Below are 19,760 nucleotides of genomic sequence, written 5' to 3' on the forward strand. Positions count from 1 at the left end.
CGATGGAAAAAGGTTATTCAATGAATGATGTCAGGAAAACTGGACAGCCATATCCAAAAGAATAGAACCAGACCATTTTCCTTCACCATACACAAAAATAAACTCAAAATGAATTAGAGACCTAAATTTGAGACCTGAAACCACAAAAATCCTTGAAGAAAGCACAGTCAGTAATTTCTTGGACACTAGCATAGCACCATTTTTCTAGATATGTCTCCTGAGACCAGGGAAATAAAACTACTGAAACATCAGTAGTTTCTGCACAGCAAAGGGAATAATTAACAAAACTAAAAGACAACTTATGGAATGAGAGAAGATATTTGCAAATGACCTATCAGATAAAGGGTTAGTATCCAAAATATATAAAGAAGTGATACAACTCACACACACACTCTCACTCACACACACACACACACACACACACACACACACACAATCCAATTAAAATGGGCAGAAGACACGAACAGACATTTCTCCAAAGAAGACATCCAGATGGCCAACAGACATATGAAAGAATGCTCAACATCACTCATCATCAGGGAAATGCAAATCAGAAGTACAAGGAGATATCACCTCACACCTATCAGAATGGCTAAAATTAAGACATGAGCCAAGTGTTGGCGAGGATGTGGACAGAATGCATGTGCACTGTTGGTGGAAATGCAAACGGGTGCAACCACTGTGAAACAGTATGGAGGTCCCTCAAAAAAAGTAAAACAGAACTACTCTACCATCCAGGAAAAGCACTACTCAGTACTTACCTCCCCACCCAAAATACAAAACACTAATTTAAAGGGATACATGCAGCATTATTTACAATAGCCAAATTACAGAAGCAGCCCAAATGTTCATCAACTGAGGAATGGATAAAGAAGATGTGGTATATGTATGCAATGGAATATCCCATTGTAAAAAAGAATGAAATTTTGCTATTTGCAATGACATGATAGAGCTAGAGAGTATTATGCTAACTGAAGTCAAAGACAAACCCATATGATTTCACTCATATGTGGGATTAAAGAAACAAATGAACAACAAAGAAAGAGACAAACCAAGAAACAGACTCTTAACTATAGAGAACAAAGTGATGGTTACCAGTGGGGATGTGGGGGGGGGGGAATGGGTGAAATAGGGGATGGGGATTAAAGAGTGCACTTATGATGAAAAGAAATTGATGGAGAAAGCAAGATTAAAAAAAAAATTTACATTTATTTATTTTTGAGAGACAGCACAAGTTGGGGAGGGGCAGAGAGAGAAGGAGACAGAATCAGAAGCAGGCTCCAGGCTCTGAGCTGTCAGCACAGAGCCCGACACGGGGCTCAAACCCACAAACCACGAGATCATGACCTGAGCCGAAGTCACACGCTTAACCGACTGAGCCACCCAGGCGCCCCTGGAGATAGCAAAGTTTAACAACAAACAATTTAACAAGAAAAAAAAACAGACTCCATCTATCTTAAAAGGGTTTAACTCAATAAGAGGAGGGAAAACAAAAGTGTCAATATTCCTGATACAGGGGGTATCAGAATTAAACGATATCTTGGGAATGCAAGCTGGTGCAGCCACTCTGGAAAACAGTATGCAGCTTCCTCAAAAAACTAAAAATAGAACTACCCTACGACCCAGCAATTGCACTACTAGGTATTTATCCAAGGGATGCTGTTTCGAAGGGGTACATGCACCCCAATGTTTATAGCAGTGCTATCAACAACAGCCAAAGTATGGAAAGAGCCCAAATGTCTGTCGATGGATGAATGGATAAAGAAGATGTGGTACATATATACAATGGAGTATTACTCGGCAATCAAAAAGAATGAAATCTTGCCATTTGTAACTACGTGGACAGAACTGGAGGGTATTACACTAAGTGAAATTAGAGAAAGACAAATATCATGACTTCACTCATATGAGGACTTTAAGAGACAAAACAGATGAACATAAGGGAAGGGAAACAAAAAATATAAAAACAGGGAGGGGGACAAAACATAAGAGACTCATTTATTTGTCGGCCATCCAGAGGGTTACGGGAGAGGTTGGGGGGGGGGGGGATGGGCGAAATGGGTAAGGGGCACTAAGGAATCTACTCCTGAAATCATTGTTGCACTATACACTAATTTGGATGTAAATTAAAAAAAATTAAATTAAAAAAATAAAATAAAATGGTTTTCATTGAAGAAAAAGAAAAGAAACTATCTGTATCTCACACATGCAAATAGGTATGAGAATGTAATACTTTTTAGAACATCAGCGTACAATCTAGAAGAAAACAGGATTATCTATGTGTCCCAGTTGGGGCAGAAGATAAATATGTGAAGAAATGAAGTCTGTTATAACAAAAATGTGTACATGTTTGAATGTTCAAATTTTCACAACAAAACGTAATAGCTTTCAAATGAAAGTATTAGAAGGTATACATGATGAAGATTCCTTATGATTACATTATACATTAGAATTTGGGAAAATATGTAAGAAAAATATTTTAAGTTTATTTGAGAGTGAGAGAGAGAGAGAGACTGACCCACAGAGAGTAGGAGAGGGTTATTTATTTAGAGACAGAAACAGAGAGAGGTAGAGAGGAAAGGGAGAATTCCAAGCAGGCTCTGCACTGTTAGCACAGAGCCTGACACAGGGCTCAATCTCAGGAATTGTGGGATCATGACCTAATCACTTAACTGATTGAGCCCCAGATGCCCCAGGAAATTACTTTTTACTCAGGAGTCATTCGGTTGCATCAATAATTTACATCCAAAGAAAAAGAGACTGTATATATTCACATGGAAAATATCCTCCATAACTTTCTTGAAACATCTTTGAGATATAACTCAAATATCAAAAGGTTTGCCCATTTGAAGTATACAATTCTATGATTTTTAGTACATTCACTGAGCTGCACAAACATCAGCAGAATCTAAGTTTAGAATATTTTCATCACCCCAACAAGAAACCCTGTACCCGCTAAGAGTTATTCCACTCTCCCTCGCTCATCCCCACCCCCAAGTAAGCAAAAATCTGTCTCTCTCGAAATAAATAAAATATTCTCCTTATGTATCTGCCCATATTATAATGTATAATGTAATCATAAGGAATCCTTATCACGTATATCTTCTAATACTTTCATTTGAAAATTATTATTACATCTTATTGTGAAAATCTGAACAAACGTATACATTTTCGTTATGACAGACTTCATTTCTTCACATATTTATCTTCTGCCCCAACTGGGACACATAGATAATCCTGTTTTCTTCTAGACTGTACACTGATGTTCTAAGAACTATTGCATTGTCATACCTATTTGCATGTGTGAGATATAGATATCATTTAATTCTGATAACTAAATTAATTCTGATAGATTTGCCTGTTCTGGAGATTGCATAGAAATGGAATCCTACAATATATGCTCTTTGGTGATTGACTCTCTTCACTTAACATACTTTCTAGGTTCACCCACACTGCAGCACGTATCAGTACTTCATTCCTTTTTGTTGTTGAATAGAATTATTCCATTGTATGGATGCACATTTTGTTCATCAACTGATGGACATCTGAGTTGTTTCCACTCTTTGCTCTATAAATAATAATATGGACATATGTTTTCATTTCTCTTGGGTATACTGCCAGGAAAGGGACTTCTGGGTCATATGGTAAGTCTGTGTTTAACATTTTGAGGAAGTGCCAAGCTTTTCCAAAGTGGCCGCACTATTTTACATCCCCATCAACAATGAATTAGGTTTCCGGTTTCTCCATATGTTGGCCAGCACTTGTGATTGTCTGTCTTTATTACAGGTAGCCTGGTAGGTGTGAAATAGCATCTCACTTGGTTTTAATTTGCATTTCTTCATAATTACTTATGATGTTGTGCATCTTTTCATGTGCTTATTGGTCATCTGATTTTCTTGGGAGAAAGGTCTCTTCAGATCCTATGCCTATTTTAAAACGTGGCTTATTTGTCTCTTAATTGAGTTGTTAGAGTTCTTTACATATCCTGGATATAAGTCCTTTGTCCTATCTAGAAGTTGCGAATATTTTCTCCCATTCTGCAGCTTTTTTTCTTAAGTAGGCTCCATGTCCAGCGTGGAGTCCAACACAGGGGGCTTGAACTCACAACCCTGAGACTGAGATTTGAGATCAAAAGTTGGATGTACCCTAACCCTAACCCTGGTTGGCTTAGTCAGTTAAGTGCCCCCCCCTTTTTTTTAAATTTATTTTTTGTTTTGAGAGAGAGAGGGAGAGGGAGAGAGAAAAAATCTTAAGTAGGCTCCGTGTTCAGCACAAAGCCCAATATGGGGCTCAGTCCCACGACCCCGAGATTATGACCTGAGCTGAAATCAAGAGTGGGGACACTCAACTGATTTAGCCACCCAGGCACCCCTGTTTACTTTGACAATACTCTTTGCAGCACAAAAGGCTTTAATTCTGATGTAGTTCAATTTAGCTGTTTTTCTTTTGTTGTTGTGCTTTTGATGTCCTGTCTAACCCAAGAGTTTTATGGTTTTAGCTCTTACATTTAGGTCTACGATCCATTTGCATTCATTTTGCCATACAGTATACAGGAGTCCAACTTCATTTACTTGCATGTGGATATTCAGTTGTCTTCACTCCATTTGCTGAAAAGACTATTCTTTGCCTACTGGTTTACCCTTGTCAAAAGTCAATTGATCCATAAATGTACAGATTTCTTGACTTTCATTGATCTCTACAGGTCTATTCTTATGCCAGTACCACTCACTTGATTACTTTGTAGTAGATTTTGAGATTAGGAAGTATGTATCTTCCAATTTTGTTTTCCTTTTCAAGACTGTCTCTGGGTTCCTTAAGTTTAGTATCAACTTTGTCGATTTCTACAAAAAAGCAGGCTGTGATTTTTGAGGGATTATACTGAATCTGGTAGCTCAATTAAGGCAGTACTGCCACCTTAACACTACTGTCTTCTGATACATGAACATGAGAAGTCTTATCAGCAATATTTTACAATCTTTAAACTGCATCATTATGGAAATAAAAAAGAAAACTATGCAATGGAACATGCTGATACCATGCACAAAATAATGAATGATCATACTCTGGCCCACTATTTGAGTATAATCTCTCATCTAGCAGGAGCTACGGAACCATTCATACTCTGATTCTAATAATGACACCACTGGAGCTATAACCCAAAGAAATAACTCAAAAAAAAAAAAAAAAAAAAGGAAAAACATGCTAGTTACTGCAGCACTATCAGAGTGAGATACTGGTAAATAGAGAAACAACAATAATCAAATATCCCAACAGTTTCCCAACGAAAGGAAATGTCAAATTATTAACAAAATGGAAATCTAAATATTCTGCATGCCAATTACTTATAAAAACATGTTAAAATATGGAAGATTTGTAAACAAAACTGCATCAAGTCTCATGTGTGTACTAAAGATCACAAAATAACTGGAAGCAAAACAGCTTAAAATGTAAGTATCACTGGGTTATTTTTACAGAGTTGCCTAACATCTTTTTTTTTTTTTTTAACCTTTATTTATTTTTAGAGACAGAACAGGAGCGGAGTAGGAGCAGAGAATCCAAAGCAGGCTCCAGGCTCCAAGCTGTCAGCACAGAGCCTGACGCAGAGCTCCAACCCATGGACCAGGAGATCATGACTTGAGCCTTACCCGACTGAGACACCCAAGTGCCCTAACATCTTAAACTATTATGTATATGTTTTAAAAGGAGAGGTCTTCCTTGTCACCTTTAGCACACAAGAGGACATGAGTGACAACCCACTTATTATCTCTGATTCAGCATTAATACTGCTGAGTAGCCGAATCTGTTTAGCAATTCTGTTATCAAGGACACCTAACAACAGACTGTGCACTGAACTCCTACCCCTAGGACCAGGGCTAATGCAGGCAAGGGAAAGCTCATCCTCTTATGCACACTTAGTGAGCTTAGGGATAAAAATCATTAACCTTCTACTTGCTTGTCAGCCCAACAGCCTGTAATGATGGAGCTGAAAGAAGAGCAAAGGTATTTAACCTATTAGCAATTTGGGTTACTACCCTCTTATTTTAAAGTGCACAGAGTTATTAAACCACATGATACATGTTTATCTCACTGGAAAGTGGAGACAAATATATCCCCCCTCTCTCCCACACCAGCTTGAACCAATCTCTCATTTTGTGTTCTTCTAAGAATAAATGGCAACCCTATTTTTTTGGCGCCTGAAGTGATAAAGAGAACCTTGTAGGATGGTGAAGAGAAGACTACAATGAACAGAACTTCAGGGAATTATTTCTCTTCCTGCATTGCCTTTTTCCTGATGCTATAAATAACAACATTACATCATGCCAGCAAGGCATGCTGTTCAAATACAAGAGGCAGGCTTGCTCTTTGACAGATGCAAAGAACACTGCTACCAAACAGCTCTACTAATGTCAACATGCCCGAGAGAAGAGAGCTCAGGCAAAGACCCTCTGTGGTGTTTGCCACTTCCACCTGGCCTCTGCTCTCCATGACCCCTGCAGGCCTCCCGTCTCTTTTCTCTAGCTGATAAATTCACCACCAAAGGGATTGACCTCCACTTTTCTGTCCCTGTCCCAATCATGAACCGGTGGGCTAAAAAGCAACACAGCCCTCCCACTTACTCCGGGGAGCACCAGTGAAAAATGTCCTTTCATCTTAATAAAAATACAGACAGAAGCACTACAATTTTTAAAAGGTACCTCAGACAACTGAAGTCACCTAAAATAATGAGCAGAAAGCAAGTCCCCAGACAGAACACACGCTGGTGTAGATGTGTCCAAGCCTTTCACCCAGAACTTCACAGCTAGTAGAAAATAAGGATGAGAAAACTCTGACTGCCTGAGAAGGAGATGGGACGGGGGGTGACATGAACATGGTGAAGCGAAGGTCAACCGTCAAAGCAAGTCCCTACAGACACTGTTCAGGGTAAAGAAACCACATCCTATCATTCTCAGAAGGAAGAGGAGGGGCGGGAGGGGAAGTACAAAACAGGGGAGCAGACTGTAGTGAGGGGGCAGCGTTTGCCAGAAAAAACAAGGCAGCTTCAAGTCAGAGAAAGAGGAGATGATCAGGGGACATTCACACACATATGAAAGGTAAAGTTCATTGTAACTTTTTCAGTGTGGTCTCCAGGCCTTGGACAAACTTCCTTCCCTTTGTCCTCGTGAAGCAGTACTGTAATGGCTAATTGTCTGAGTGGCACCTACAGTCAAGTGGGGCCCAGGTTGAGCCTGAGGAGCACAGGGGCTCATGCCTGTTGATCTGGGTACCCCCTGCCATAAGCAGAGACTTAATTTCTTTTTTTTTTCCCCATGGCTACAATATTTTTTTTTTAATTTAAATCCAAGTTGGTTAACATATAGCATAATAATGATTTCAGGAATAGAATTTAGTGATTCATCACTTACACAGAACACCCAGTGTTCATCCCAACAAGTGCCCTCCTTAATGCCCAGCACCTATTTAGCCCATCTCACCCACACAACACCCTTGCCTCAACCCTCAGTTTGTTCTCTTTATTTAAAAGTCTTTTATGGTTTGCAGGGACTTCATTTCTTTTTTAAAAAATTTAATGTTCTTATTTATTTTTGAGAGAGAGAGGAAGAGAATGAGCCAGGGAGGGGCAGAGAGAGAGGGAGACAGATTATGAAGCAGGCTCCAGGCTCTGAACTGTCAGCACAGAGCCTGACGCGGGGCGCAATCCCACAAACCGCGACATCATGACCTGAGCTGAATTCGGACGCTTAACCAACTGAGCCACACAGGTGCCCCACAGAGACGTCATTTCAATCCAGCTGCATTTTACCTCATTTATTCAATTCATTTCTTTAGAGCTGTACTTCTCCAACCAGCACATCAGAATTTAAATATCTGATTCTGCACCCTCCTTAGGAGGATAACCTCTTACTCTAATCGTGAAGACATTTTGCATCTTCTTTTTCAGAACTGGTTTCAGAAATAGGTTTACGTGCCACACAAGGAAGCAGTCTTTGATAACCAGCTTTTTCTTAACAAAGAAATCAGTCTCATTGATCAATGGACTCATCTATTCAAAAAGTAGGAGTCTCAGCTTAGAAAACAGTTTCAAAATAAGAGTTCTCAAAATGCGTGCATAATAACAACCTCATTAGAATGTTTATCAACTTTCATTAGTTTAGGTATTACAACTTAGTTTGATCACTAAACAGTCACATGATATAAAGTGTGTAATCAAAGAGTATGCATGTAAAACCAAATACATGTATATATTACATACGAAGTAGATGGTTAAAACTGAAGGGAAGAAATCTGTATTATTTACAGGGAAAAAAAGAGGATCAGAGAGAAATAAAAATAAGTGATTAAAATGTAGGCTTGTCCCTGATAACTTTTTAAACAACCAAAAAAAAAAAAAAATACTCATTAATCACTTGTATACTTAATGGACTTATCAGTACCATACCTGGTTTATCTGGGTAAAAACTCATGGAAGTACAAAAATTCAAAACTATATAAATTCACATTTTAAAATTGAGATTCCTATACAACATCTGGGACCATGTCCCTAATAGCTGCTTGCAGTATGGAGAATCGGGGAAATATAGGTAAATATATAGGTATTGTGTAGGACCTGTCGCCCCTCTAGCTACATGCCACCCACTTTGCCAATCATGGGTTGGCTTTTACCGACACCAAAACGTTTTTTTTTTCCTCTTAAAAAGAAAAAAAAGTAAGAAATTTGATAACCCTACTTCCCAGGCTTAAGCCTCAGTAAGAATAAAACCCATCACACGCTAGTTATATACCGTTTATCCCATGCTAAGTACCACAGGAACCCAGTTATGCCTCCCAGCAACATGACAAGTCACACAGGAGAGGTCAACAGGAACTGGACAGGTAATGAGAACACAAGAGGGTGGAAAGGTAGGAGGTGGGAGTATACAGACATACAGTGGGGAGAAGCCAAAGCAGTAAAGAGACAAAATTCTCTCTGCAGAGACTCGTGCTTTAGCAGCAGTACCTTTAGCACAGGGTATGCTCCATCCTGGGGTGCAAATGCACCTCACATAACCACCTCACTTGACCACCTGCTAGGTCAAGTTGGGCCCTAACAACAGGAAATAACAAAACCACCATGGCAAGGGTTATCAAGTGACAGGATGGGGTGGCTTTGTCAAAAAACATCCTCCCAGACAGATTCCAAATTGTCCCAGAGGATGTAAAAAGTTGTTCATGAAATTAAACAGAAAGTGGGCAAGGGCACAGGATTTGAAAAGAATGCGTACAGAAAATAAACTAACCAGCACATACTGAGCTAGTCACCCTGTAGGACAGCAAGCTGACACAAAAGCAGCTGTTCCAATTATGTAGACTGACTCACTGAAGAAACTGAGTGTCATATGCTGCATCTGTGAGGTTAAAGCTCGCACACCATGTTCTCTGAGTGTTTGTTGACAAAAAGATCTCAGGGGTCCTATCCCTAACCTAAATGCTTACTAAAAATTAAAAAAAACAAAAACAAACAAACAAACAAAAAAACCCAACATGTTCTTTGCAAGCACATTTGTCAGCGGGCCCGTGTTCACATAAACCGGTTTGAGGCCTTAGAGGCCTCACAAAAGCCTCTGACAGGAGCTGTAGCAGCCCCTCTGGGCAGTCCCACATCTGCAAACAAAGGAGTCTGTGCCCCCAACCCTACCCCAACCAGCTTCCTCACGGTCACTTGGGAAGGTAAATGAAATGCTTGTGTCTGGGCACTGGGAGAATACCATTAATAGTCCAAGTTACCTCCGAATCCCCCAAATCCTTCCTTCTGGGCCCTTGGGAAGGGCCAAACAGAAAAACCGGCACATCCCCTTGGCCCTGACGCTACAGCTCACTAATCAGAGGCAGAAACATATCTTTTAGTCTTTTTTCTGAAAACCAAGGATCAGTCCGGTAAGCAAGCTGCCTCACGGTGAAGTAGTCCTAATATCCACCACCCACACCAGATGACAATTCTCCACCCCCCCCACCCCCGAAAGAGCCTGAATGCCTGCTAAGAACCATAATGCCAACTGTGTACCTCCCCATATTGTATTCAGAAGGGTCCTCTGACAACACTATGGCCTCCTCATTGCTATAATCATCCCAACAGTAGTGAATAACCACTTGCTTCTAGCATCCACTCAGTCCCTAATAGGAACGAATTGTGGCACAAACTAAAACCATGCCAAATTAAGTATTGGGGGGGGGGGGGGAGTTACCAGTTTAGCTAAAAGTTAGGCATTTTTGTTTGAAAATAAAAAATTAAAATGGCAAGCTTAAGATACAAACCCTTGTTTTACATTTCTATTTGACACCTTTAAGACCCAATTTAGAGCATTCATTTAACGTGGGGAGTAAAGAGAGAATTCTAATAAATGCCCAATGCTAAGGTGCCTTATGCTGTGTTGCACATAATTATAAATTCAGGCTCTCGTCCCAGGCAGCAAATCTGTTCAACACTGAACCTAGTATCAACATGTTCAGTTATTCAAAATGAGTAATGCCTGCCCTTTAAGAATTGGACATTTAAGGAAGCACTGACCTTGTAACGCAACTCTCATTTCAGAAATGGTCACTGCGGTGAGAAGGCTTGGTCGATTTAAAATTTCCTTATATAGGTTATTTCCTCTTGCACAAACCCAAGGGAGCACAGAAACTTTAATAAACTGAACATCCTTCCCTACACGTAAGACCATAACACTGAGCTTAAAAGAACACTAACCAAAAGAGCAGACTGCATAAGAAACTGATCACAACTATGTTGCTAAGACAGCAAGAAAAAGGAGAAACATAACTGAACGCTTATGAGCCTGAATGCAAAGAAAAACAGTTGCAAGATAATGAGAAAAAAACAATTCAGACACAGGTTTAAATAATTCAGATCCTGCTCCTGCTGTGCTTTCTGTATGTACTAGGTTCCAATTATAAATTATCAGTACTATCTCTAAAATAAAACTTCCATATGTAAAGATGAGGAGTCCTCAGATTTAAGGAGGCACCTCACGAGGGAAAGGAAACAATATACACTCAGTTGCCAACAAAAAATATCAGTAAACAAATCATCCCTGCACTCACAAACGCTCACAAAAGCCTTCTTCGTGAGCAAAAATCTTCAAAAGCACTCACAGCGGGTTTGCAGGAGGCTGACGACTAGAATTAACTGTGTTGCTGCCGGTCACCCGGTTAACTGGAAGATGGAGGTTGTTAGAATCTCTATTAGCTGTTGGTGCACCTGGCATAACAGCCACCTTCTTTCATATGATTTTTTTCTTATACTTTTCTTTTTCTTCAAATCTTCATGTCCCCAAGCAAGCAGATTGGGGAGGGGGGAAGGAGGAGAGGTGCAGAGGCACCTGGGTGGCTCAGTTGGTTAAGCATCTGACTCTTGGTTTTGGCTCAGGTTATGATCTCATGGTTAGTGAGTTTAAGCCCCACAGCAGGCTCCGTGCTGACAGCTAGGGATTCTCTCTCTGCCCCACTCCCCACTCATGCGCTCGCTCGCTCTCTCTCAAAAATAAATAAACTTAAAAAAAAAAAAAGAGGTGACTTTGTGTCTTTGTCATAGGGTTACTCAGGATTAAATGGGTATCCTGTATGAAGCGCCTGGCACAGGGCTTGGCCAAATGAAGCCCATGAAAAAGTAATAAAAGCTACTACCGTTTCAAAGCTGATGGTGTCCTTGACATTTCAGGCAATAACGTGTATAAATCAATTGTTAACCAAGATGAAAATTTAGAAACAGATTATTAGTAACTCCAGAAAAGGAAAAAAAATAATCGTATATTGTGTTCTTCAACTGAGACGTTTGCTAATGTTCCTATGCCTCTGGCTTAGAGTACACCAATCTCGTCACCCCTGCCTCTCCCACCTCCTGAAACAGAAGGTTACTGACTAACATCCTGGGTTCCTGGAAGAGGCTTTTGTAGCAACGATGCAACTGAAAAGCACAAGAACAAAACGTTCCTTCGCCCAATGGCATTTGCCTCCTTTTGATGCTAGCACGGAGTGAGAATTACAGATTTGATCCACAGAAGGCTTTATTTAAAAATATGAGGAAGGCACAGTACCTCTAATCGTTGTATACGTCCCTTGAAAAACATGAAGAGGGAAGAATTTGGATAAGCAGCTTCTTTTTTGAGAAGAATTTCCTTCGCTTCATCCAGGCCTGCTTTGTTATCACTGCCATCCAAGGCAAAAAATGGGCGGACCACAGTATGATACCAGAGCAGAGCTAATCTAAAGGAAGAGGGAGAGAAAGATTGAGCAAGGCTTTTCTTACAGCGTTTCTACTTTGTCAAAACTCAGTACGTGCTCTTCTAATACACACTCCTTCCAAAAGTCTTTGAATAAGTAAATCAGAGTATTTTCCCCCATTTTAATCTTACCAATATTTGGAAAACTGAAACTTTGGCGCAGCTTATACATCATATGCCCATCAGGTGAGAGAAGAATAATAGGATAAAAGCATTTAGCTCTGCTGAGGCTTCCAGATGGCTCTCTGAAGGTATGGACTGAGATAAAGCTCTGATTTCTACACTTCACTCATCAGCACACAAATTAGAAAGATGAACTGGTTACCATGAATTTACTGTCCCCTCATAATAAAGGCATTACTTTTTTGCAAAAGAAAAATGTAGTTTTCTCCTGTGTTCACAAAGTTAGAGTGTAAGCCTCAGAATCCAAATTTAAATATGGGAACCACAGACACAAATTTTACTAAAATGTATTAAAATAAGTGAGAGAACCAGAAAAAGGGCTCTTTCTCTGGCCTTTGAGAAGGCTCAATTTGAAGAATAAATAATCATTTAAAATTCCCTTATTTCATACTCCTCCTTTCAAGAAAAATAACAGTTAAATAAACTAGGTAAATAAAACAGATTCGTTAGGATCTTTAGTGAACAGACAAAAATGTTTCACTAACACATCAAATATTTTTATGTAAGTGTGTGCTTCTAGCATGTTTATAAAATCAGTTCTCTTCTGGAGATCAGACGAATTTACATTACTAATTCATTTCTTTCCAGAAAATATAAATAGACAAATTATCACAAGTTACAAAACTATTACATCAAATTAATAAAATACCACAGTTTATGTAATTTAATGACTTTGGGGAGGAACAAATATATTTTTGAAATGAAAATTTAATGATATTTTTAATAGCTACCAACTGATTAAGACTGAATATCCAAATTCCTCAATATTGATAGTAGAAACAGAGCTCGGTCTCTGTGATATTAACATTTTTTGAAAAATGTCAAAGGGCATCTAGTGTAAAATTACTCAAATTGCAAATGGTGAATATTTACCAGACTGAAAAAAAAAAAAAAACCACATTGTTTTTTAACTGATGGAGGAATGGGTGAATCCTCATTCTGGATAGTTTTATCAGCTTCTCTCCACACTCTCCTGTTTCAGTAACTGTCATTTCAGTTTCAACTAACAGGACTCAGATTAACAGGACTCGATTTAGTTGACTAGCACAAAATATCCAAGCCACATGAGAGAGACCAGTGGACCAACCAGAATCATCAAAGAAAATGACCCAATATCAGGATTCTTTAGGTAATAATAAAAATTTCAGAATCACAGGAAAGTTATCAAATTCGTATTCCTTAAAAATTCAAAAATCAGGGTCATGAATCTCAGTGACTCTGGTCAAGGTCACAGAAACTGCTTATAAAATCATCTGCAGTTGAAAAATGTGGTTGCTTTACTTGTTTAAAATACAGGATTCATGAGAGTCAAGAACAGTGTCCTCTCTCTAGAAAGTCAGCTTATAAACACCACCAAAGACACAGTTCTCGGCATTGCGTTAAAAGGCATAAGGCGTGGCATCGTGTCAACCAACCAATTTACCTGAAGTTTCCTTTAAAGGCTTTGATTGTCGTTTACTTACTTTCAACACTATATTATCTACCAAAGCATTGCAATACAGCTACTCACGTAGCTAAAGGGGCCTTCATGTCCTTACTTTCGCTTGCATACATCAGTGAAGAAAGCCCTTGCAGGCGGTCTCCAGGAAAACCCAGCAGGTTGATGATTTTGAGCAGGTTGGGGGGCACCATGGATATGCAAAGGTGAAAAAGGCCATATCCAAAGCTAACAGCACCTTTCAGTCTGTTTAGAGACTCCTCAGACACCCCTTCAGCCACAATGTGATTATCATTTGCAGCATCAGAAGTCAAGGGCTCTTCAGTTAGCTTCTTCTGATACAGCTCCTGGAGGGCATTGATGTCCAGATAGCATTTATTGTAAATCTTCCAGGCTTTCCTAAGGATCCACCCACCTTTTATATAGGCTATAGAGAAGGGGAGAAAAGCATTAAAAGAAGTAAATAAGCATTCAAAATAATTTTCCTTTATTAATAAAGGAGATTGAAGAAGGACCTGAAATTCAAGCAAAAATTTAAAAAACAATAAAAATGATCATCTCTCATTGCACCTTGTTCTCTTCACAGGGCTTCAATTCCTTATTTGTCTGATTTCCCTTACTACACTGGATGACCACTGAACAAGAACCATGTATTTTTTTTGTTCACCGTCCTATCAGGCCCCTCTCTCACACACGAGCTGGGACGTGGTATATTATGCACACTGAATTAAAGAATAAATGCATTAATGCCAGCATGCAAGCGTCACTTGAATCTGACTTTTGTTCTGTATGTTCTGTGAAACATGAATCTCCACATGTTTCTGAACTACCAAGCACTTTGCTGATAAACCTCTCTTATAATGCCTACGTTTGTCTACCCTGTGCTTCTTTCCTCCTAAAGAGCAAGTTTTAAGTTGAATTCACTGCTAAAAGTACACCAAGCATGGCAACTCGCCAAAACTAAAACAAGCAAACAAAAAGGATTAATTTATACTTACTGGGTGAACAAACGGCCAGTTCATTAACGTGTAAGTCATCAGTGTTCAATGCAGAAATGCAAAGAATCCCCCATTCATCTCTACCTAACGCCTGCTGTGTGGGCCTTAACCACTCACTCCTCACTAGGAGGGCATTATTTGTTCTAGGACTAAGACGCTCCACCCACTGCCCAGCCTAGATCTAGACCAATCCAGTGAAGGAAGGTGGCAAAAAAGAAGCTACTTCACAGAGGAGGTGAAGAGATGTTATTTTTAAAGGCATTTTCATTATTTCTTGTTGGGCTAATTTTTAACATACTTCTCACAGTCGCTACCCAGTTCCATGCCCAGCTGACCCCTCTCAGACAAGCCCACAGGTCCTGCCTCACCCTCTCCTTCTGTGAACATTTACACCTTCTGATGAGGAAAGGAAGGAGCAGTCGACTTCTCGGTGCTTATCTGAGTGTATCTTCACCATATACACTTCTTCTGTAAGGAATTTTCTCCAGAAAAGAGTTTAATCACTCAGCACTGTTACCAATATGGCACTGATAATCTGACCCCAATGCACAAATGGAAGACAACATGAACTGCCCCAGGCTTTCAGGCCCTTTAGAATAGCAGAAAAAGAAGTTTGTCAACATTATTTTTAAATTACAAAAAATACGGAACATAAAAGCTGATTTACAAAGTCTAATCCCTGCATTGAAAGTGATCGAAGAACATATGGTACATACAGAAAAGAGTTACGGGAGCAGGCCTACTGCTATCCTTTGAGAGGCCTGTTTACAAGACTGACCTTTGGCTAGGGTCTATGAAACTGACTTGGGAGAGTTCCCAGCATTCCTAGAACTGGTAAGAGTGGCTCACTGTGCCTACCCTGCTTATACAAAGAGTATGTTTCATGCTGAACACCTGCTTTCCCCTGGGAGTCTGGAATTTGGCTATGTGCAAGGCAGATTGTATCTATACATGGTCAGCCCCCAACAAAAACTCTGGGTGCTGTGTCTCTAACAAGCTTCCCAGCTGATAACAAAACTCATTGCCCAGAGATTTAAGCATGCAACTCCACTGGGAGAAAATTTTGGTCACTTTAGCCCAATTTTTCCTGGATTCCATCCCATCCATCTTTTCCCTTTGCTCTTTTGCTTTGTATCCTTTGCTGTAACAAATCATAGCCATGAGCATGATCACATACTGAGTCCTGGCAAATCACTGCACCTGATGGTCTTAAGGACCCCCAATTCATGTAATCAAGCTGATATTTAATCAAACTAGTATTTTACTTAAATGTATCAAGTTTCTGATAAATGATGACCATATCTCCTAAGGGATCACAATTGAAAACACAACCATAGGACAAGTTCCAAGTTCTGGATTTGTTCATGTCTTGTAGACTAAGTCCACTGAAAAGAATATCGTTAAGATAGGATGAACAAGCAAAACAAAAGGTTTTTTTTTTTTAAAAGAGAACGATTTTTATAACTTTATAAAAGTAATACATGTTTGAAACAACTTTCATTTAGTTCAAATGAACAAAAACATTTACTGAGCAAATACTACATTTCAGGCACAGTTCTAGGACAACCAAAGAGAAAGAAGATACAGATGGCACCTTTAAGAGGAGGCACACTGACGTTTCTGTGAATGGAAGTACTGTAGGAAAACAAAAGGTCTGAGAAAACCCTTAAACTTCTAGGGTAACACACCCACAAACAATATGACACTCAGTTATGATCCAAAATGCCAAAGGTTGAACAGAAAAATGGGAAAAGAAGAAAACATATTCTTAAGAACACAAAAGTCAATTGGGATAGAATAAATATTGGCTGCTACAGATTTAAATTTTTTTTTTTTAACGTTTATTTATTTTTCAGACAGAGAGAGACACAGCATGAACAGGGGAGGGGCAGAGAGAGAGGGTGACACAGAATCGGAAGCAGGCTCCAGGCTCTGAGCCATCAGCCCAGAGCCCGACGCAGGGCTCGAACCCGCGGACCGCGAGATCGTGACCTGAGCCGAAGTCGGACGCTTAACTGACTGAGCCACCCAGGCGCCCCATTGGCTACAGATTTAAAATATGAAAAAAGAGGGGCACCTGAGGGGCTCAGTCAGTTAGTTGAGCATACGGCTTTGGCTCTCAGTTCATGATCTCACGGTTTGTGAGACTGAGCCCTATATCAGGCTCGCTGCTGTCAGCACAGAGCCCGCTTGGGATCCTCTAGTTCCCTCTCTCTGCCCCTTCTCTGTTTGTGCTCTCTCAAAATATAAACATTTTAAAAAATGAAAAAAAGAAAACTTGCAAAACCCTAAAAATATTAACTAGCTATTAAGTTCCCATTTCATGCCTAAGACTGTGCTTGGCAACGGAAGGATACAAAAGAACCATAAGCCATAATCTCAGCTCTCCAACTGTCCATTATAAAACTGAAAAATAAATGAAAAAAAATAAGTGTGTAACATTAAGACTATCTCTCTACATATATGTTTGTATATACACTCCACTGGGCTATACATAGAAAAATGAAAACAAATAATGTTGAGTTGATGGGTGAATTATTCTTTTTTATTTCCTTTTTGTCACTAAAGTTTTCTATGCAGCAAATATATAAACGAGTTAGTGCGGAATAAGTATTGCGGGATTCCAGTAGAAAACTTTACTGCCTCCTACCTCTGGGCCTAACTGGAAATTTTATGGACCAAGTTTCATTCCATTTTATCCTGTATTTCCAGGCTGCTGGAGCTTCATTCAGGAAGCACAGCTTCCATCCAGGGAACGCCAGCATTCCAGGAAACAGCTACAGGAGTGTGAATATGACAGAGCAGGTGGACAGGCTGTTCAGAGGCAGAGTGAAACGGGGGACACAGGGAGGGTGTGCTCAGCTTGGCGGGGTGGGGTCCCCTGACATCCAGCTGAGGAATGGTCACCTGCACCAGGAGAAGCAGGCAATTTCTAAGATTGGGGTTGAGGGGACTACCACTGTAAGGAAACACATTGTAGCAATCCAGATCTCAAGTGAAGAATCATAGCAAAGGAGGGGTAGCAATGGAAACAAATGGCAAAACCCATCAATGCCAACTGCACAGACTCAGTTAAAAACTGACAAGGGTAAAAACCCTATTTTTATAAAAGAATAATGTAATTCCACAGGTCTTTACTCTCTTACCTAAGAGAGGAGTTTAGGTGCCAATGTTTAAAAGCACATGTTAAAATCTGTAGTAACAAGCTTTAAAGCTTCTGATTTGAGCCAAGTAAATAGAACCCAAAGTTTTTACTAAGTCAAAGGCCATAATTTGTGCAAAACAAAGTTCATATGCACACAGAGAAAGATACGATTTTTGCTACTTTCTAAGCTCAATGTGGTAGGGAAACAGGTTCCCCAGGACTCTCACCCTACTTCCCTGTCCCAAATGCTGTGACCAAAACATCTGAGCACAGCCAGATGCCGTCAACCACAGAACAAAGGCTGAGTGAGGATCAGGCAGAGCCGGCCCTGTGTTCCATGCAGCTCCTGCAGGAAGCACCCTCAGTTGCCTTGATGGTGTAGCAAGGCAGCTCATGAGCGCACGTTTTCCCAGCAGGCAGAGAAACAGTATTCACGAGCCCCACACCCTACACAGCCTTCCATATGGCTCCTTGAAAGGTCAAATATAAATCATTCAGCCATCGCTATCTATGCTTTTGACGGAAGGCAAAGAGAGCAAGAAAACCACAGACCATTTGCCCTCCCCCTTGAAGGCCAGCCTCAATCAGCTGGGAGATGCAGGGGAGAGAGGAAACTGTTCCCATTAATGGAAAGCCTTAACTCTATCCAGGTGGTATGTGTGTGTGTGTGGGGGGGGTGCGAGAAATGGGGAGTCCTTCCCAGGAAAGGGCTAGAGTCTTCTGGAGAGTGAAAATACCAAGTTATACTAATTGATGTTGGGATAAGTTTTAGATTTTTCAGCAGGAGACTGTATCCAGTGGGATCTCCTACCATAGCATTCTGTTTGTTCACTTGCCCCAGATGAGGCTGGTCAACCCTATAATGAAAGGTCACTTCAGGCTGACCCTTTTTTGTGACCCACATAACACACTTTGGAAGAACAACGGTTTTGTTTTCACTTCTAAAGGACACACTTTTCCAATCTCAACTCTTCTTGGGACTCCATATCCTGCACCTCTTTCCTGAATGGCATCACCCCTCCTCCATCCCTTCCTTTAATTCACATTATTATACACCCACCATTTGCTAGGCAACAGTGCCACGTCAGGTGCCAAGGACAGAGAGAAGAAAACAAACTTCCATTGATCTTCCAAGGAAAAGTTTCTGAGCTGTTCACACCCTGTTCACCCAATCTGTGACTAACTTACATGTCTAGCAAGTAAAGTATCATCCTGAATGAATTATAACTGATTCACTCCTCTTTCTCCCCTACTAAACCATCCAGCTCCCTCAGGGCAAGAGCTACTTCCTACTCATCTCTAGAGCCCCAGCACTTACCACCCCACAGTGTGGAATGCATAGTAGGTACTCATAGTTGGTAAGGGGGAGGGGGAAGACAGCAGGTAGACATAGTTGCTGCCCTCAAGGAGATTACAGTCAAATACGTGCACAGGCATGTAAATAAAAATTTGTACCGCCATATGATGAACACTCTGACTATGCACGGGATACATGTGGAACAACAAAGGGCAGATGATGGAATCCGTGAGGAAGGAGAACATGAAGGAGGCTGACCTGGAACGTACCTGGATAGGCAAGAGAAAAAGAAAGGGGCTGCGAGCATCTGAACTGAGGGTGGTATACAGGAAGGCAAGAGGCAGCAAAAGGCATTGAGGGAAGCACACGAAGCCCTGCTTAACGACACGTGGTGCTGGGAAGGCAAGGAGGCTGAGAAGGCAAGGAGGCTGAGAAGGCAAGGAGG

The 19,760-nt window shown here is 40.4% G+C and overlaps 1 protein-coding gene across 1 annotated transcript in view; it reads right to left on the reverse strand.

The window, feature by feature from the left end:
* TTC39C (tetratricopeptide repeat domain 39C) overlaps positions 1-19,760 on the reverse strand; it is a 109,153-nt gene that overhangs the window by 33,609 nt on the left and 55,784 nt on the right. The window contains exons 5-6 of the mRNA XM_049619621.1: positions 13,948-14,302; positions 12,069-12,237 (exon numbers count right to left, since the gene is read on the reverse strand). Coding sequence (XP_049475578.1) covers positions 12,069-12,237; positions 13,948-14,302 — 524 coding nt within the window. The remainder of the gene's footprint in view (positions 1-12,068; positions 12,238-13,947; positions 14,303-19,760) is intronic.

The sequence above is a fragment of the Panthera uncia genome (assembly GCF_023721935.1).
Source record: "Panthera uncia isolate 11264 chromosome D3 unlocalized genomic scaffold, Puncia_PCG_1.0 HiC_scaffold_8, whole genome shotgun sequence".
Lineage (NCBI taxonomy): Eukaryota > Metazoa > Chordata > Mammalia > Carnivora > Felidae > Panthera > Panthera uncia.